Raw genomic sequence first — 15906 nt, 5'->3', positions numbered from 1 at the left:
ATATTCATAAAGATTTAAGAGTTCAGAAATAATCAATATTTGGTGGAATAACCCTGGTGGTTTTTAATCACAGTTTATTTTTTTTTCATGCATCTTGTTATCATGTTCTTCTCCTCCACCAGTCTTACACACTGCTTTTGGATAACTTTATGCTGCTTTACTCCTCGTGCAAAAATTCAAGCAGTTCAGCTTGGTTTGATGGCTTGTGATCATCCAACTTACATCTTGCATGATTACACACATTCAGAGGATTTTCTATAGGGTTAAAGTTTGGAGATTGACTGTCAACTTATTTAAATGTCAGTCAGCAACCGCAGAATGACATCAAGTGACCTACAAAAAGAATGGCAAATGGAAGCTGGTGTGAAGTGCATGGAAATAACAGTTCAAATTGATATATTAGAGGCTGCCAGGCTGATGTTTGCAAAAGATCATAAGAATTGGACTATAGATGACTGGAGTTATCCAAAAGCAGTGTGTAAGACTGGTGGAGGAGGAGAACGTGTCAAGATGCATTAAAACAAACTGTGATTGAAAACCATTTGGTTATTCCACCAAATATTGATTTCTGAACTCGTCAAACTTTATGAATATGAACTTGTTTTCTTTGCATTATTTTCTTTGCATTTCTCATTTGCTGTGAATAAATGTTTTAAATGAGAATATTTTTATTTGGAATTTTGAAATGTTGCCTGTAGTTTATAGAATAAAACAACAATGTTCATTTTACCTATAAATAGTTAAATCAGAGAAACTGATTTATTTTCTAGAGCTGTATATATATATATATATATATTAAATCAGACTGCGAATGTTTTTCTGCTACGTTCGTTTAGGCCGGCGGCGATTAGCGGGGGGTCTGTGCGCGGTGTCGGACGTGTTAGCGATCATCATGCAGTCTGCTGTAAAACACACATTACCGTTACATGCACCAGACAGGAACCAGACTCTTATTATGTCTCATGCGCGTCAGTTATGGCGGGAGGCTGTCAAGTTGCGGCGCGTTCATTACGCATTCGCTCTCATTCCGAATTCAGTTCAGTGACCATTAGGCGTGAGTGATTAGCTCGGGAAGTCTGGCAATAATAACCGCCACTTAAATATTTCACCATCGCTGGAGCTGCACTCCATATTCCACACAAAACACCTTTTCATATTCCCTCCTTTATCCCCTCCTGATCTGCAGCAGGTCACTTTAAGGTCCTCAGCTATAAATACCTAATCTGATTTAGAAATTCACTTCTTCTGAGAGGTTACTGATGAAGAGCTGCTAAAGTGTGTTTTGATTATTCCTCAGGTAATCGAGCAACAACAGCCCATCCCTAAAAAAACACTATTTCACATTTAGTGCAGAGAAAATCCAGAATATTAAGGCCCAATCCCATTTCATCACTGACCCCTACCCCTTATTTTTAAGTGTAAATCTTTCCTTTAGAATAGATTTACTAGGGTATGGGGTGAAATAATTTCTCTAAGTATTGGGAAACCCTTCATACATCACCAGCGATACGACATCAGGAGCGCTAAAGTTCAGCAACCTAGCTGCTGCTGGATAACTAGTTAACTTTAGGATTTATTTTATTTTTGCAATCTTTTTTTTATGCTTATTATTATGCAGAATTTGTCCGTATGGTTAAATATAGTGTTAATCGTCACTTGTAACAAGAAAAATACTGCAAAATGTGGAATTCTTTGGTCACTTGTTTTGTAGCCTTCTACTAACCCTGGCTAGCAGTGCTGGAGCAGCATTAGCATTAGCCGCTATCAGCAGTGCTAGCTCTGTCGTCATTCAGAGCCGAGTATATTCGAGCTTACTATAAATAAACAGTAGCGCTTTACTCACCCAAATAAACAGGTGTAGATAAACATCCAGCACTCGATTGCCTTCAAGTCCTGTTTTTTATTACAGTTTTGTTTACTTAACTTAGCCTTACTTAACTTAGTTATTAACAGTCCCCCCTGCTGACTTAGAATCTATCTATCTATCTATCTATCTATCTATCTATCTATCTATCTATCTATCTATCTATCTATCTATCTATCTATCTATCTATCTATCTATCTATCTATCTATCTATCTATCGAAAATGTGCCTTACTGTATGTATGATAATAGACCAGAAAATAGACGTTCATTGATGGTGCACCTTATAGAGCACTGACAGTGTGCTGTATTGAACTTTCCTCAGCTTTTAAATGGATCTTTTAGGTTAAACCCTATGTAATTTATTATTTTCTTTATAATTCAGAAAAGTAAAATTTGAATCAGTGAATCTCTTCTTTCCGTTAAATTTGCATTTGTAGTAGAAAGTGTGTCTCTATAAAGTCATCAGTGGAGTACAGTGTATGTTGGGTGTGATAGCGAGTAAAAGCAGCGAGGTCGTCGGTGGCGGTGGTGGACGGCAGAGCCTTTAAAGTGCATTGTCTTCCCGTGCGCTCCGCTGCGGCTCCGCCCTGAGCTCTCTGATTGGTAAATATCCCGCGGCTAAGCGGGAGCAGGACTTAATTCTGTTTAAATAAACAAAACAGCTCTAGTTTTTGGTATCTGCTTGTGGAGCGTCGGTGATTGCGTCCGTATTAACCGCCGTGCGCGTTTCGGTGTTTCGGCTGGGATAAAAGCGTCAGCGGTGGGAGATATCCGGCTGGAGATAATTTGCGGAGGTGCTGAGTTGTAAATCTTGGCGGTATTGACTGGAGCGAGACTTTGGTAAAGCGTGAATAACTGAATAAGGCGCGGTACGAGATTTCAGGCTTTAGAGCGACGAGCGCGGCGGCGGCAGTTTTCCGCCGCTGTGTTTCTTCCTGAGCAGCGATATTGATTTAAGACAGCAGCCGGCTGTCCAGATGAAAGGGTCACTGGAAGAAAATGGTCCAGTATTTATGGTTTGATTATTATTGTGCGCGAGTGTGTGTTGTTATTGTGTGTCTGGGTTTTTTTTTTTGTTGTTGTATTGTTTTTTTTTTCGGTTGATGTTGGTGATGCTTTGTCATTTACGGGACAGCAGCTGAGACAGGACCCGGCGCCGGCTCTGCTTTATAGCCAATCTCAGAGGGAAAAATGTGAAGTGATTTATATAATGGATGCTGGAACACAGTGACATTTTCAAATGAAAACACTCTACAGGAAATTCCCATAATAATTCTCAGATTATTTGCCGGACCGTTTGCCGGGGTTCCTCACATGCGGTCGATCTCGCTTCGGGAAAGTGTGCAATCACGCTCGCTCTGATACCATAAATCGACACGTTCACACCTGCCGTTAACATGAGCACTGACTGATCCGATCACAACAACTGTGAAGAAAAACATGTGGAATTATTTAGACAAGAAAACAAAAAAAATTAAATGTTGAACAAACCAGAATCTGTTTTATTTTTTCTCTGCTGGATTTTCTCAGTCAGTTTTATGAGGTAGAGTCACCTGAAATCCAGTTAGCTTTCAGTTAACAGCTGTGCTGAACTCATCAAGAGTTGTGAAGAGGTAGAGTTATACAGGTTATATACAGGTATACAGTGAATAGCTCTAACACTTTAAGGAAGTTTGAAAGTATCCTCAAGCGCAGTCACTGCAAAGACCTTCAAAAATAATATTTTGATGGAACTGGCACTCATCAGAAAAATAATCCCCCCAGAAAGGGATACGCGAGAGTTTCCTCTGTTGTACAGGATAATGTAATCAGAGTTACCAGCCTCAGATTATTTTGGTTTGTTTTAAGTTTTAACTTTTAAGTTACTACACAATTCTGTATGTGTTCCTTTCTTGGCTCTATCCAGACGAGATTAGTGTCTCAGGGGGTTCTGGGTAATTTTCTCTTTTATGGGGGTTTTATCCTCTGTGATTTTATTCCCGTCCAGAACGATCATGTAGGTGTTTTTCTCAGACGTCCTCTGAGAAAATTACAGGCTGAATTATCTACTGTTTTTCTCTGAACTCCATGCTCCTCCAGTAATTTTAGTCCTGTCCGGACGCACATCTCTGAGTTTCATTTCCTCGCCTTTAATAAAATAGATATAGAGAGTGGAAATGGAGGAGCTACTGAACGCTGCGATGTCATGTGAGCGAGAAAAAAAGCCTAAAAACTCACTGGTCCTCCTGTTTTTTCAGTTGCAGTCCAGATGCAGGAGTTTTATCACTGAGTAGAAGTTAGAGAAACTAATCCCGTCCAGATAGGACTTACATCTGGATCACTTTACTATTCATTTACTATGTAGAAAAAAGCGAATAAATAGTAAGCCGGTATTTTCAAACTTTTGACTGGAACGTTGGAAGGTAACGAGACGCAATACTGAATACTGACTCCACCTATAGAGCTACTCCGTCTTCCTCCACCTGACGGACATCTCCATCCTCCTACACGCCATTTCCCATAATTCCCTGCATCCGTCCGTTCACGCTAATGATCCGGGATCACTCGGAATGATATGCGTGTGAGGAGATTCATCCATCACGCTGATATGCAAACAAAGGCAATGTATTAATCCGAGCTCATCGTGACACATAATTACCTTTTCAAAGGCTTCTGTAAGATCAATAAAGCTTTTAGCCCACAGAGCCTTTGTATCCCTTTCAGAGCGCGAGAGCCCAGGCGAGAGCTGGGCGAGATTACAGCGCGATTGTTCCAGGTGGGCTGAATGGCTGCGAGCTCGGACTGGAGGAGTGGGGATTGATTAATCCATTAAGAAAGCATAATTCAGCTGTTGCTTTACAGCCTGTTCTGCACTATTTATCTTTTTATCTATTTATCAGAGTGAGCGTGATTGCACACTTTCCCACAGCCGGATCGACCGAGCCGGAGGAACCCCGGCAAACGCTCCGCCGAATAATCTCAGAATTATTACAATTATTATCGGAATTTCCTGTGGAGTGTTTTCATCAATTTAAGTTGCAGCATCTATTAAATGAATCACATCTTGTTTTTAATAAATACGACTATATAAATATAAAAATCAAAGCAATTTGGAAGCATTTTGGTAAAAAAAATATTAGAAACCAAAAAGAATAGAAAAACGACCTGCTAAAAGATTGTGATTGCTGAACCATAGACACTAGGTCATAGACATTGCTCCATTAACACTGCACCATAGACTGTGCATCATAAACACTGCACCATAGACACTACACTGTAGACACTGCACTGTAGACACTGCACATAGATACTACACCGTAGATACTACACCCTAGACACTGCACCATAGATACTACACTGTAGACACTGCACCATTGATACTACACTATAGATGCTGCACCATAGACACTACACTGTAGACACTGCACAATAGACACTGCACCATAGATACTACACTGTAGACACTACATCATAGACACTGCACAATAGACACTATACCATAGACGCTATGGTGTAGACACTACACAGTAGACGCTACACCGTAGACGCTGCACCGTAGACACTGCACTGTAGACACTGCACCTTAGACACTACACTGTAGACACTGCACCATAGACACTACACAATAGACACTATGCTGTAGACACTACACAATAGACACTAGGTCATAGGCACTGCACTATAGACGCTATGCTGTAGATGCAGGACCATAGACACTACGTCATAGACACTACACCGTTGACAGTGCACCATAGAAACTGCACCTTAGACACTACACTGTAGACAATGCACCATAGACACTACACCATAGATACTATGCTGTAGACACTACACTATAGACACTACACCGTAGACACTGCACCATAGACACTACACCATAGATACTATGCTGTAGACACTACACTATAGACACTACACCGTAGACACTGCACAATAGACTCTAGGCCGTAGACACTAGTCCTTAGACCCTTTCCCGCAGACTGTAGGCCATAGACACTAATCTGTAGATACTACACTATAGATATGCCACCATAGACACTACACCGTAGACATAACTTCATTTGTTTGTAGAACTTGTTTGTAGAAGCGTCTGCATGACGAGCTGCTGCTTTTATACACCTGTGGACGTGTGGAAAAGATTCAGGAACACAGAGTTGAGTGATGTGGATGGGTGAGTGAATGTTTTGGCGATGTATTGGATAAAGGGTGTGTTATTTTATCTGTAGCCCCAGATGGAGGTGGAGTAAGTGAAGGAGTTGTGTGCGGTGTGTGAGAGAGAGAGAGAGAGAGAGCCGGGTGGGTATGAGCTCTCGCCGCTGGATTGTGAAAAGGTTAATATCACATCTGCTGTGCAGAGCGGCTGGAGGATCTGCTGAGGGACTCGTCCACCGTCTTCCTCTCAGAGTCCTGGAGCTCCGGCCTGACAGCAAACAATCTGTTTGAGCTGCTGAGAGCGAGGAGGTCACTCAGCCCCAGCGCTCTCCTTAATGCAGGCCTGCAGCCACGGCCCTCCGAACGGAGGAGGAGAAAAGAGCGAGGGAGGGAGGGAGGAGGAGGAAGACAAGTCCTGAGTGAGCTCTGCTGTCCTTGAGCTTATTGAGAACTCTTTTTTTTTCAGGAACAGTTTTCTGTAGGAAAAATAAAGTGAACTCTCCGGCTCTGGCCAAAATCTATCCTTACTCCCTCAGTATCAGTGCACCATGTAGACAGAGAGGGTTTAGTTTACGACGAATAATATGATTAATCGGATCAGCAATATTAAGTGATTAATTGTGAATAATATCTTATTGTTTGGTTAGTATTAATGTGAACATTCTGATCTAATGTAGAACACAAGGAAACAGGAGCATCTTAACTTGTGATTAATCATGAACAATCACGAATAGTCAGGTTAAAATTCTCCTTTTTCCTTGTATCACGATTAATCGTGAGTAATCGTGATTAGTCAAGTCAAAATGCATTGCAAATTAAAACAAATAATTAAAGTGTACTCTCCAGCTCGGACCAAAAACAATCTATATTTATTCCCTCAGTATCAATGCACCATATAGACAGAGAGGGTTTAGATTACTACGAATAATCAGAATAATCCGATTAATCACAGCAATATTAAGCGATTGATTGTGAATAATGTCGATATGCTCAGTATTGATGTGAAAAATCTGGTCTAATGTAGAACACAAGGAAACAGGAGCATCTTAACTTGGAATTAATCATGAACAATCACGAATAGTCAGGTTAAAATTCCCCTGTTTCCTTGTATCGCCGATTAATCATGAATCATTGCGAATAATCATGATTAGTCAAGTCAAAATGCATTGCAAATTAAAACAAATAATTAAAGTGTACTCTCCAGCTCTGAAAAAAAAATCTATCTTTATTCCCTCAGTATCAGTGCACCATATAGACAGAGAGGTTTTGGTTTACTACGAATAATCCGATTAATCAGATTAATCTCAGCAATATTAAGTGATTACTTGTGAATAATATCTATTATTTTCTTAGTATTGATGTGAACAATTTGGTCTGATCTAGAATACAAGGAAACAGGAGCATCTTAACTTGCAATTAATCATTAACAATTACGAATAGTCAGGTTAAAATTCCCCTGTTTCCTTGTATCACAGATTAATCGTGAATAATCGTGAATAATCATGAATAATCGTGATTAGTCAAGTCAAAATGCATTGCAAATTAAAACAAATAATTAAAGTGTACTCTCCAGCTCTGGCCAAAATGCATCCCTACACCCTCAGTATCAGTGCACCATATAGACAGAGAGGGTTTAGTTTACTACAAATAATCCGATTAATCAGATTAATCACAGCAATATTAAGTGATTAATTGTGAATAATATGTATTATTTGGTTAGTATTGATGTAAACATTCTGATCTGATCTGGAATAAAAGGAAACAGGAGCATTTTAACTTGTGATTAATTGTGAATAATCACGGTTAGTCAAGTTAAAATGCACTACAAATAAAAAAAAGAATATTGTTCTGAATAATCTGATCTAAAAGGAAACACAATCATTTTTACTTGTAATCATTCGTGATTAATCATAGGGAAAGACTGTTTAGTTTACCAAGTAGTGGTGGAAACAAGCAGTGTCAATCGATTAAAATGAATAATCAGATTAACCACAGCAATATTAATTAACAAACTGTGATTAATCATGATTAATCACAATTGTTTCCTTAATAATGCTCTGAACGATCTGATCCAATCTAAAACACAAGAAAACAGATGCATCTTAACTTGTAATTAATCGTCAATCTATTAAAAACTAATTATCAGATTAATCACAGCAATATATAACAATTAATTGTGATTAATCATGATTAATCGCCATCATTTGCCCAATTTTGCTCTGATTAGTCTGATCTAATCTATAATACAAGAAAACAGGAGCATCTTGACTTTACTAATCTTGACTAATTAATTGTGATTATTCATAGGGAGAGACTGTTTAGTTTACTAAGTAGATTCAATTAAAAATGAATAATCAGATTAAATACAGCAATATTGAGCGATTAATTGTGATTAAACAAGCCCAAACCCATTATTAATCTTGATAAAATGCTTGAAATTGCTGTGAATAATCTGGTCTGATCTAAAATACAATTAGACACGAGAATTAATCGTGATTAATCACAGGTTAAAATGCTTGTAACAGGTTAGTGTAGTTTTTCTCGGGGCTGTGCAGCCGTGGTTCAGAGCTCTGCATTTATTTTAACATACAATGAATTTCCCTCGTAGATCAGCTGAACAGATGCTGCACAGCGGGTCGGCGTCACACAACCTCAGTAAATATTTATATGATCTCAAATCTGTGCAGAAAAATATATTACACACCCTAAATATACTCATCAACTTATAAAAAACAGCCATGTTTAGGAAACACAATCAAATCTCTTTTATAATTTAATTCAATTCAATTTGAATTTTTATAGTGCTTTTTATAGCAAAAGTTGTCACAAAGCAGCTTTACAGAGAAAAACAGGTCCACGCAGAACAAATTTTCAAAAATAAATCGTTTGTGAAAAAAAAATAGCTTTTTCCATATTTTTAAACTGAAATAAATGACTTACACTGCAAAAAATCCATTGGCAAAAACTAGATAAAATTTATTTAAATTGAGACATAAATGCTCAAAATTAAGCAAAACAATCTTCCAATGGGGTAAGCTAAATTTTCTTTTAAAGTATTCTTAAAAAAAGCAATGACAAAGCCTCGAAATGAGTGAAGTAAGACTCAAATCAAGCGGAAATATTTTACACAAGTATCAGAATAACTTGACTGGTGATTGTGTTTTATTTTGAGTTCAAATGACTTAAAATAAGGTGAAAATTCTAAGTAAGACTGAATAAGATAATTATTTCTAAAATATGTAAAACAGTCTTACAGTTACAATTTACAAGACTGAAAATTCTTATCAGAGCAAGAAATAAGATTTATTGCTTTGAAACTAGATAAATTCACTTTGATTTCGCTAAGATTTCATTTTTTTCATTTTGCAGTGTATTAACAAAATGTTGTTAAATTCAAACACAAATCTACTAAATTTCACCATTTCTAAACCACATGTAAAGTGTGCACTTGATCTGAAATACACTGAAATTGTCAGTTGACAAATAAAACCTGTAAACTGAAGAATTCGCTAAAATATCATGCATAAAAAAAATCTCTCAAAATTACACTCAATTAGCAAATAAACCTCATTTCCTTCTTCCCTCACTTTCCTCCTCTATTCCACTACTCCCCTCTGCCTGGAGTTTTGCTTTTTATCTTGGTAACAGAAAACACAAGAGCTCCACTGACTGAATATAACCATGACTACAGTCAACAGTCAGACGTTCATCAGTAAGACGTTTATTGCTATCTTGGCAGTGAATTGTCAACACAGGAATGAGAGGCTCAGTTTCATCTGCTGAGAAGCGTTTGTTGGACACGTCCAGGTAGCTGCACCATTAAAATAGCAATCCGCCAAAGTCAGAGCTCACCTGTTTCTACTCTTAAAGAGAATAATGAGCTCTTAAAGTGACACGCTAATTAATTAAGATAATTAGTACATTATTAGTACTTTTACCGATGTTACGATAGCAAAGACATGCAGACAGCCCTAAATCAAGCTGTACGTTGCACTGTAAAAGGAGATTTATGATTGGGGCTGTGTGACACGACCTAAACCCTGCCATCAAACTCAACATCAATCCACCTTTATTTTCACTCGGGAAGAAACATTGAGGGTGACCCTCATTTACGATGTTGCCGAGCATTTATAACATCAAAGGGATTGAACACATTTAATGATAATTTAGAAATAATAAGAAATAAATAGTAAAGAAATAATAATAAAAATATATATGTAAAACAGAAAATTCTAAAATACCATAAAAATTGACATAAAAAGTAAAAAAAAAACGTGTAAAATATAAAATAAGTAAATAGATAATAGTAGTAGTAGTAAAAGTAAAGTAAAATATTAAAAATGATAAGTGATTAAATGAATAATAGAACTAAGAACAAGAATGAAAATACAAAACATTAATAATAGTAATAATAAATAAACAAAATTGAATAAAATAAAAAATATATAAATAATATAAGAAAAAAGATAAACTAATAAAAAAAGTCATTAAAAACAGTCACAGGCTTTCTGATGGTGATTAGAAACTAAAAGTTTAAAATGGTTCAGTGATCCCAGCGAGCTGAGCTTCAATCTACAGCATGAGCTCTATAAATAAATAAATCAGTAAAATGTGAGAGCTGTGAGAGTACAGAAGATGCTGTGGAGGAGATGGGCAGTGTGAGAGCTGCTGAAATGAGCCAATAGCCAGAGTCGGAGGATTGGGATGGCCTCTGATCTGCATCCCGGACCTCTCGGCGAAAGGTCACTCGCAATATGAGCGGCGCTGCGCTGCTCTCTAACGCTCACAGTTGGCAGATAATGTGAAAGATGCCATATTGCAGATTTGGCTGTTTAATTATAGTGGGAGAGGATGTGGTGGTGGATCAGTGGGCCTGCAGGATCTCCAGCTCTCCATATCTCACTGTATAAACTGCTCATTAAAGACCCCCTCCGGTCACAACTCAGACTCCTACTGCTGCCGCCGCCGCCGTGCCGTGACTTCTGCACTTTAGGAAACGCAGTGTGTCAAAAACAAGGACTGAGCTCCCAAATAATGCAGATCCTGATTTTAAAAATCATATTTTCAGGGCAAATTCAATAAACAGCATCGGTTACGGATTTAGTTTCACTTAATTTACGATAGAAAAGCTCTGCTTAAACTATATACACTAAATACCCCAAAATACCATTCATACCTCAAATACCACAATTACACCTATACTCTATATACACCCAATACTCTCCATATACCTCAGATACCCTGTATACTATAAATACCCCCATAACTTATGTACCAAATACTCCCCATATACCTCAAATAATCTTAATACTACAAATACTCTGATACCCCATATACCCAATACTGTCAGTATACCTCAAATACCCTAAATACCGCAAATATCCTCTCAATTCTCAATACTTCCCATATACCACAAACTCCCCCATACCCTACATACCCAAATACACCCAATATACCCTAAATACCACAAATATATCTTTACCCTATATACCCAATGCCCCAATATACCTCAAATTATCTAAATACCACAAATACCCCATATCATATATACCCAGTACTCCCCATATATCTCGAATATCCCAAATACTACAAATACCTCTATGCCATGTATACCCAATACTCTGAATATACCTCAAATACCACATATACTCCATACCCTATATACCCAATACTCCCCATATATCTCAAATACCCTAAATACAGCAAATATCCCTGGCATATATACCCAATACTTTGCATATACCTTAAATACTCTAAATACCATAAATACCCTTCTACCATACTTACTTAATACTCACACTATAGCCTTACATGCCACAAATACCACAGTAAACCCATATACCAAATAGTCTCCATATACCTCAAATACCCTAAATATCACACCACAGACATACCCCAGATACCTCTTATACCCTATATGCCTAATACTCAGTATAGTGTAGTGCAGTATAATGGGCAGGGTATTAATAACTAACACCTTAAAAATGATCAGTATATTTTTGTGATTATATCTGAGAATATATACTAATCTAATCTGATCTCTCTCTGTTTTTGATCGTAGATACGGGACACGAAGTCGGCGGATCAGAACACGACTCTGCTGCACTTCCTAGCTGAGAAATGTGAGGAGAATTTTCCTGAGATCCTGAAATTCCCTGATGAGTTGGAGCACGTGGAGAACGCCAGCAAAGGTGAGGAAAATTCTACCTGTTTAACGTGTGGTTTTACTCTGGCTGAGAGTGCTGGGTATGTATAATAATAAACTGGACTGGTCCACACACACCAATGCCCTGTACAAGAAGGGCCAGAGTCGACTCCATCTTCTGAGGAGACTAAGGTCCTTTAATGTGTCTAGGGCTCTGCTTAAGACTTTTTATGACACTGTGGTGGCCTCTGCACACGGTTCCCGCAGGTCCTTAAAAAGTCTTAAAATGTCTTAAATTAAAATCTGGGGATTGTCTTAAATTTGCTGTAAATTTGATGTAGGTATCAAATTTTCAGACGGTGCGTTTAATGCCGGTGGGAAAAAACATACTAATTTAGTGGCAAGTTAGCTAAAATTATCGGGGAGAGAACTAAGGTTAGCAGGGAACTAGCTAATATTAGTGGTGAGCTAGCTAACGCTACCATGAGAGATCTAAGGCTAGTGGCGCTAATATTAGCGACGAGCTAGCTAAAGTTACCGAGAGAGACTAAGGTTACCAGAGTGCTAGCTATATTAGCATTGAGCTAGCAAACATACTAAGGTTAGTGGCGAGTTAGCTTCATTACAGGGGAGAGAACTAAGCTTAGCAGAGGGCTGGCTAACGTTAACAGGGAGAACGCTATGGTTAGCAGAGAGCTAGCTAATATTACCAGGAGAGAACTATAGTTTGCAGAGTGCAAGCTACGTTAGCATTGAGCTAGCTAACAAACTAAGGTTTTTGGTGAGTTAGCTTCATTATCAGGGAAAGAACTAAGGTTAGCAGAGAGCTAGCTTACATTAGCGGCAAGCTAGCTTACATAACATTAGCAGCGGGTTAACTGTGTTACTGTACAAAATGGAACAAAAATTTTAATAAATTGATAACAAATGGGAAATGTTACGTTTTGATTTCTTACATTTATTTATTGAGGTCTTGAAAAAGGTCTTAAAAAGCATTAAATTTGACGTTTGAAATGGTGCAAGAACGCTGCTGCAGTGATTTACGCTGTGGTCTGCTGGGAGAGCGGCTGCACAGCTCGAGACAGGAGTAAACTGGAAAGGTTGGTCAGGAGGGCCAGTTCAGTAGTGTCCTGCAGTCTGGACTCTGTTGCTAAGGTGGGAGAGAGGAGGATGTTGGCTAAACTGACATCCATTTTGAACAACACATCTCACCCTCTCTATGATACAGTGAGCTCTCTAAGCAGCTCCTTCAGCAGCAGGCTACGGCTGCCACAGTGCAGGAAGGAGCGCTTCAGAAGGTCCTTCCTCCCATCAGCAGTGAGACTGTACAATAATAGCCTACAGTAATATATAAAATTCTATATTTTCTCTGGTTCTTATGTATATTAGTATTCTGATTGTGTTTTAAATTGTGTTAGTTATTGTTATGTTGCCCTCTGTTGCACAATTTGCCCTTTTACTTTTTATTTAAATAGAAGTATACTTTTTTAGTTACTGAATATGCACATTGATTTTGTCTTGCTGCTGTAACAAGTCAATTTCCCCTTTGGGGGATCAATAAAGTCTTATCTTATCTTATCTTATCTTATCATACACAATCCTACATACACAATCCTGCATTTTTCAAAATCGGTATTATACCAAAAAAGTATATAGTAAAGTAAAGCTTTAAGTAAACAAGACAAAATAATTAACTACAACCTTACTGTAGCTGATTCATAAACAACACAACTCAAGCCCACATTTTAACCACCTAAAACCCTTTTAAACATCACCTAGATGTTCAGTATTACCAAACTAGCTTGTAGATTTAAGGGCCAACATCAAGACCTCTTTAAGATGATTCAAACATCGCTAAGATGTTCATTTTTTGTTTATTTTGCTTACCTCCAATTTGGCTAATTTGCACCAATAAATTGGTTTCATATTACCAATATGGTCAATATCACCAATGTTTTAATGCATTTCTCACACTTATATCTCCTGAAAAAGGCAATTTTCTTTGGCAAGCCAGTAAAAATGCACTTTTTATGTATTAAACCGCTGTGTTTATACTGTGTATATATAATGGCCAAGCATTCCTCTTTTCCGTTTTTCTGTTTTATGCTTTAACACACGGACGTTTGTTTAAATGCTCACCAAAGGACAGGCGGTTATTCAAACATCCCCTAGATGTTCAATATTACCGATTGGCCTCTGTATTAAAAGGCCAACACTGAAACCTATTTAAAATGATTCAAACATCACCTAGATGATCTATATTACCAAACTGACTTCTGTATTAAAGAGCCAAGATGGTCAATCTTACCAAACTCATTGGTTACAAAAAAAATCTTACACTAACGTCTATTTGAACTGGTTCAGACATCACCAAAATGTTCAATATACCAAAACTGGCTTCTGTATTAAAGATCCAACACTAACATATATTTAAACTGAGTCAAACATCACGTAGACAGTCAATATCACCAATGTATTCTTGTTTTTTTGCTTACATTCCTACGATAGACCATACTTTATAGGCTGTTTACACCAATTTGGCTGATTTGCACCAATAAACTTGTTTCATATCACCAATATAGTCAATATCACCAATGTCTCAATGCATTTCTCAAGCTTATATCTCCTGAAAAAGTTAATTTTCTTTGGCAGGCCAGTAAAAATTCACTTTTTATGTATTAAACCGCTGTGTTTATACTGTGTATATAATGGCCAAACATTCCTCTTTTCCGTTTTTGTGTTTTATGCTTTAACACACGGACGTTTGTTTGGACGCTCACCAAAGGACAGGCAGTTATTGATTAATAGAGCGGCGTTTTCTCGTTTCATCACACAGTCTGGTCTGGTCTCAGAGCCGCGGTATAGACCGCTCTGCTTTCAGCCTCCTCTGCTGTCTGATGATGTCATCTTTCTGCTTTTCTCCGGTTGCTGTTTGATCTAATTGAAACAGTGTGTTTTAAACTGTGTCAGAAGTGCTGAAATAGTGGTTATTAGCGGGGTGTTGATTGAATCCGGCTCGTGTTTGCTGTGTGGTGGAATAATCCGGTCCTGAGGGCCGCGGCGGTTCTGTTTACTCCAGCACACCTGATTCAGCTCATAAAGGAGTTGGAATCTGCTGATGATCTGAATGGAGATCAGTAGAGCGTGGAGAACTAATCTAATGCTCTCCAGAACAGAAATAAAATAACTCTACACTCTTTAATCTCTTCGATTTAATCCAGCCAATCGGGCTTTAGAATGAACGGACAGACGGACGAAAGAATAGACGGTTGGGCGGATGGACGGTGAGGTTGAGGAACCTTTTAATATTTATCTTTATTTCATCCATCCAGCACTAACATTTATTTCAACTGATTCAGACATCGCCTAGATGGTTAATATTACCAAACTGGCTTCTGTATTAAAGAGCCAAGATGGTCAATCTTACCAAACTCATTGGTTATAAAAAAAAAAAGATCTGAATGGAAATTAGTAGAGCGTAGAGAACTAATCTAATGCTCTCCAGAACCAAACTGAAATAACTCTACACTCTACACTCTTTAATCTCTTCGATTTAATCCAGCGAATCCGTATTTAGCGTGAATGGACAGACGGACAAACAAATAGACTGTTGGACGGTTGGATGGATGTACGATGAGGTTTATAAACCTTTTAATATTTATCTTTATTACATCCATCCAGCACTAACATTTATTTGAACTCATTCAAACATCGCCTAGTTGTTTAATATTACCAAACTGACCTGTGTATTAAAGAGCCAACAC

The 15906-nt window shown here is 37.9% G+C and overlaps 1 protein-coding gene across 5 annotated transcripts in view; it reads left to right on the top strand.

The window, feature by feature from the left end:
* Positions 1 to 15906, top strand: part of diaph2 (diaphanous-related formin 2) — an 877667-nt gene that overhangs the window by 537844 nt on the left and 323917 nt on the right. For all 5 annotated transcript variants that reach the window (XM_022683643.2, XM_022683642.2, XM_049484129.1 and 2 more), the window contains one exon: positions 12059 to 12188. In XM_022683643.2, the coding sequence (XP_022539364.1) occupies positions 12059 to 12188 (130 nt within the window). The remainder of the gene's footprint in view (positions 1 to 12058; positions 12189 to 15906) is intronic.

The sequence above is a fragment of the Astyanax mexicanus genome, chromosome 10 (assembly GCF_023375975.1).
Source record: "Astyanax mexicanus isolate ESR-SI-001 chromosome 10, AstMex3_surface, whole genome shotgun sequence".
Lineage (NCBI taxonomy): Eukaryota > Metazoa > Chordata > Actinopteri > Characiformes > Acestrorhamphidae > Astyanax > Astyanax mexicanus.
This window is presented reverse-complemented; position numbering and strand designations above follow the sequence as displayed.